At 35.1% G+C, this 2949-nt stretch overlaps 1 protein-coding gene across 1 annotated transcript; it reads left to right on the plus strand.

The window, feature by feature from the left end:
- The first annotated feature begins 1431 nt into the window (after nucleotides 1–1431).
- Nucleotides 1432–2319, plus strand: LOC145682833 (uncharacterized). The gene has a single exon (XM_081754198.1). The coding sequence runs from the start codon at nucleotides 1432–1434 to the stop codon at nucleotides 2317–2319; it is 888 nt and encodes a 295-aa protein (XP_081610324.1).
- The last annotated feature ends 630 nt before the right edge of the window (nucleotides 2320–2949 follow it).

Here is a 2949-nt window from a genome sequence, read left to right on the forward strand (position 1 = left end):
ACGCTTCCTATCCTGTTGAATGTCATTCTGTGTGGATGTTCATTCAGAAATCTTACTATAATATGCAGTCGCCACAGGATAAGCAATGTACATCAGTAAATACCTTACTGAGTCTTGTAGGCACAATTCAGTTTGATTGAATCAAAGGTCAGTAATTGGCTATTTTTTCTTTATATTATTTCATTTATTTTTGTTAACACTTTTATTACTATTTCAAGGATTAGAGATTTCTGTTAATGTAACTATATTTATTGGAAAAGATGGTTCTGTGCTTTTTGTGTCATGATAATGTAAAGGATTGTAAGGCACTAAGGTTTCACTTTGCATTCAATCATAGCAATCATAAGTTTGACGTCTACAAATGTATTGAAGGGAATTGTTACCGCACATTACATATTTTTGAGTCCTTTAAAAAACATTTCATAAGAGAGCATTCTTCTGTACATATCAGCAGTGAATCCTTGAAAGAACATAGCACAAAGGTTACTAACAGCATGCCCTCGGATAATTCAATAGAATGTGCTTGTACTAGTAGGAACATGGAAACAGATGAATATTTAAAGGATAAACTTTACACACAAATCCAGCGGACATTTGAGTCTCCCACAGATGAAACAGTAGATTTAGATCTCAATAAATCTCTTGCGATTTTCATTTCTTCTATGTATGCTAACATGCTACTTCCACGAAATGTTGTACAAAATATTTTTAATGACTTCAGTAAGTTCATCGGCGAATCCCTTACCCAAGCAGTAAGCAGTTCTCTTGCAAATATTTGCTCAGATGGTTTTCTATCACCTGATGCTTCTAGAGTTGTAACGGAAAATATTCACTTAATACTAACATCTGCAGCAGAAAATTTATGATCAGAATATAAAAGATTGGACTATCTCAGTAGAACGGGCTCTTACATATCACCGCGTCGAGTATTTATTGGCCAAAGATTAGAGCAAGTTAAAAAGGGTGATGTAATGTGTATGCAGACTGTGAAATGTGAGTGTCAGTTCATTTCCCTTAGAGATGTTCTTAAAAAATTATTTTCACTTGAGAAAGTACTTTATGAAACTCTTGACTACATGAAAAGTTTACATGAGAATACCTCGATAGTAAGACTACTCATGGCTTTGAATTAATTGTTTTAACAAAAGAGACACTGACCAAAGCTTAAAATTTTACTTTATTTTAAATTATAATTTGTAACTGTTTCGGATATCTAGCATATCCTTCTTCAGACACGATCGAAATTAATGAAAATACAGACATATATATAAATCGTGTCTGAAGAAGGATATGCTAGATATCCGAAACAGTTACAAATTATAATTTAAAATAAAGTAAAATTTTAAGCTTTGGTCAGTGTCTCTTCTGTTAAAATAAGATAATACCTCATGTGTCCAAAATTTTATTCAAGGATCTTTCTGGAGAAGTCGCATGGATCACCATAATAACAGAACATCGATACCGTTGTTCATGGGTTTTAATGATTACGAGACAGGAAATGTTCTTGGTAGCCACAGTGTAGTGCATAAGTTAGGAGCTGTGTATATTTCTGTACCATGTCTACCCCGTTCAAGATCTTCAGCTCTGAGTAACATATTCCTAACATTGCTGTTCCATTCAGCAGATAGAAAACAGTTTGGAAATAAAGTTGTATTTCGACCCCTCATAGACGAATTTAATTATCTCAGTGACAAAGGTATATTTATTGATATGCCTGCTTTCACAGGCCATATATACTTTGAATTGGCTCTCATTCTTGGCGATAACTTGGGATTACATTCAATAGCAGGCTTGGTTGAGTGCTTCTCTGCGAATTTTTCATGTAGGGTATGTAAAGTCAGTAAAGAAATAATGCAAGTGCAATGTTATGAGGACAAAGCATTGTTACGAGATGATATTACCTACGAAACAGACTTACTTACAAATAATCCTTCCATAACAGGTATTACCGAGAGATGCGTGTGGCTCAGTGTGAATGGGTTTAGGCTGTTTGAACAACTAGGAGTAGATATTATGCATGATATATTAGAGGGAGTGGCTAAATATATTATCAGTTACATTTTAGTAGAGTATATACGAACGTATAAACTTATATCGCTCTCCATTCTCAACAGCAGGTTACAGACTTTTAACTACAGGCCTGACAATAGAAATAAACCAAGCTGCCTTAGTATGGAGCATCTGGTGAATAACAATGTTCGTCTATCCGCATCAGCAATGTTAACGTTTCTACGATACTTCGGTTTGCTTCTTGGAGAGTTTGTTCCTAGAGAAAATGGTTTATGGCTCATGTACATTTACCTTAAGAAAAATCCTTGATATAGTATTCAGCAGAAGTATTGTTCAAGGCACTGACGAATTGCTTCAAACTTTGGTGGCAGAACTTAATGAAAAGTATTTAAAATTGACTAAGAAGACACTAAAACCCAAATTTCACAATCTTGTCCAGTATCATAGCGCTCTTGTTCAATATGGGCCACTTGTGAACATATGGTCCATGAGGTATGAGGCTATGCACAGACATTTTAAAATAGCAGCCCGAGCTTCAATGAATAGACGAAATCTTACAAACACTCTGGCTATAAAGCATCAGTTGCAGTTGAGTCATACCCTAATGAAAGGTAAGCTTCCTGATACACTTTCGGCAGGACCCGCCAAGAAAATGCTACTCTCTGAGATCATGTACGTACAGTCTCATTTACAATTGGATTCTGAAAAGAGTTTAACTATTGTGTCTTCGGCAGACAAATCATCATTGCGATACGAAAAAGGTTCAGTCCTGGTAACTGATGTTTCTGATGATGATTATCTTTTAAATTTTATCATAGTCGTGAAAATTTACGTATATGATTACGAACACTTGATCTTCTCAGGTAGGAAATTGCGTACTTTGAGCTTCGATGAACATTTCTATGCATATGAAGTAGAAATGGCTTCCCCATGCAAAAA

Source organism: Thermobia domestica, chromosome 4 (assembly GCF_964235325.1).
Source record: "Thermobia domestica chromosome 4, izTheDome1.hap1.1, whole genome shotgun sequence".
NCBI lineage: Eukaryota > Metazoa > Arthropoda > Insecta > Zygentoma > Lepismatidae > Thermobia > Thermobia domestica.

Bases quoted from the DNA above. Each gene is read 5' to 3' on its own strand.
- LOC145682833 (XM_081754198.1), top strand. From the start codon at position 1,432: ATGGATCACCATAATAACAGAACATCGATACCGTTGTTCATGGGTTTT.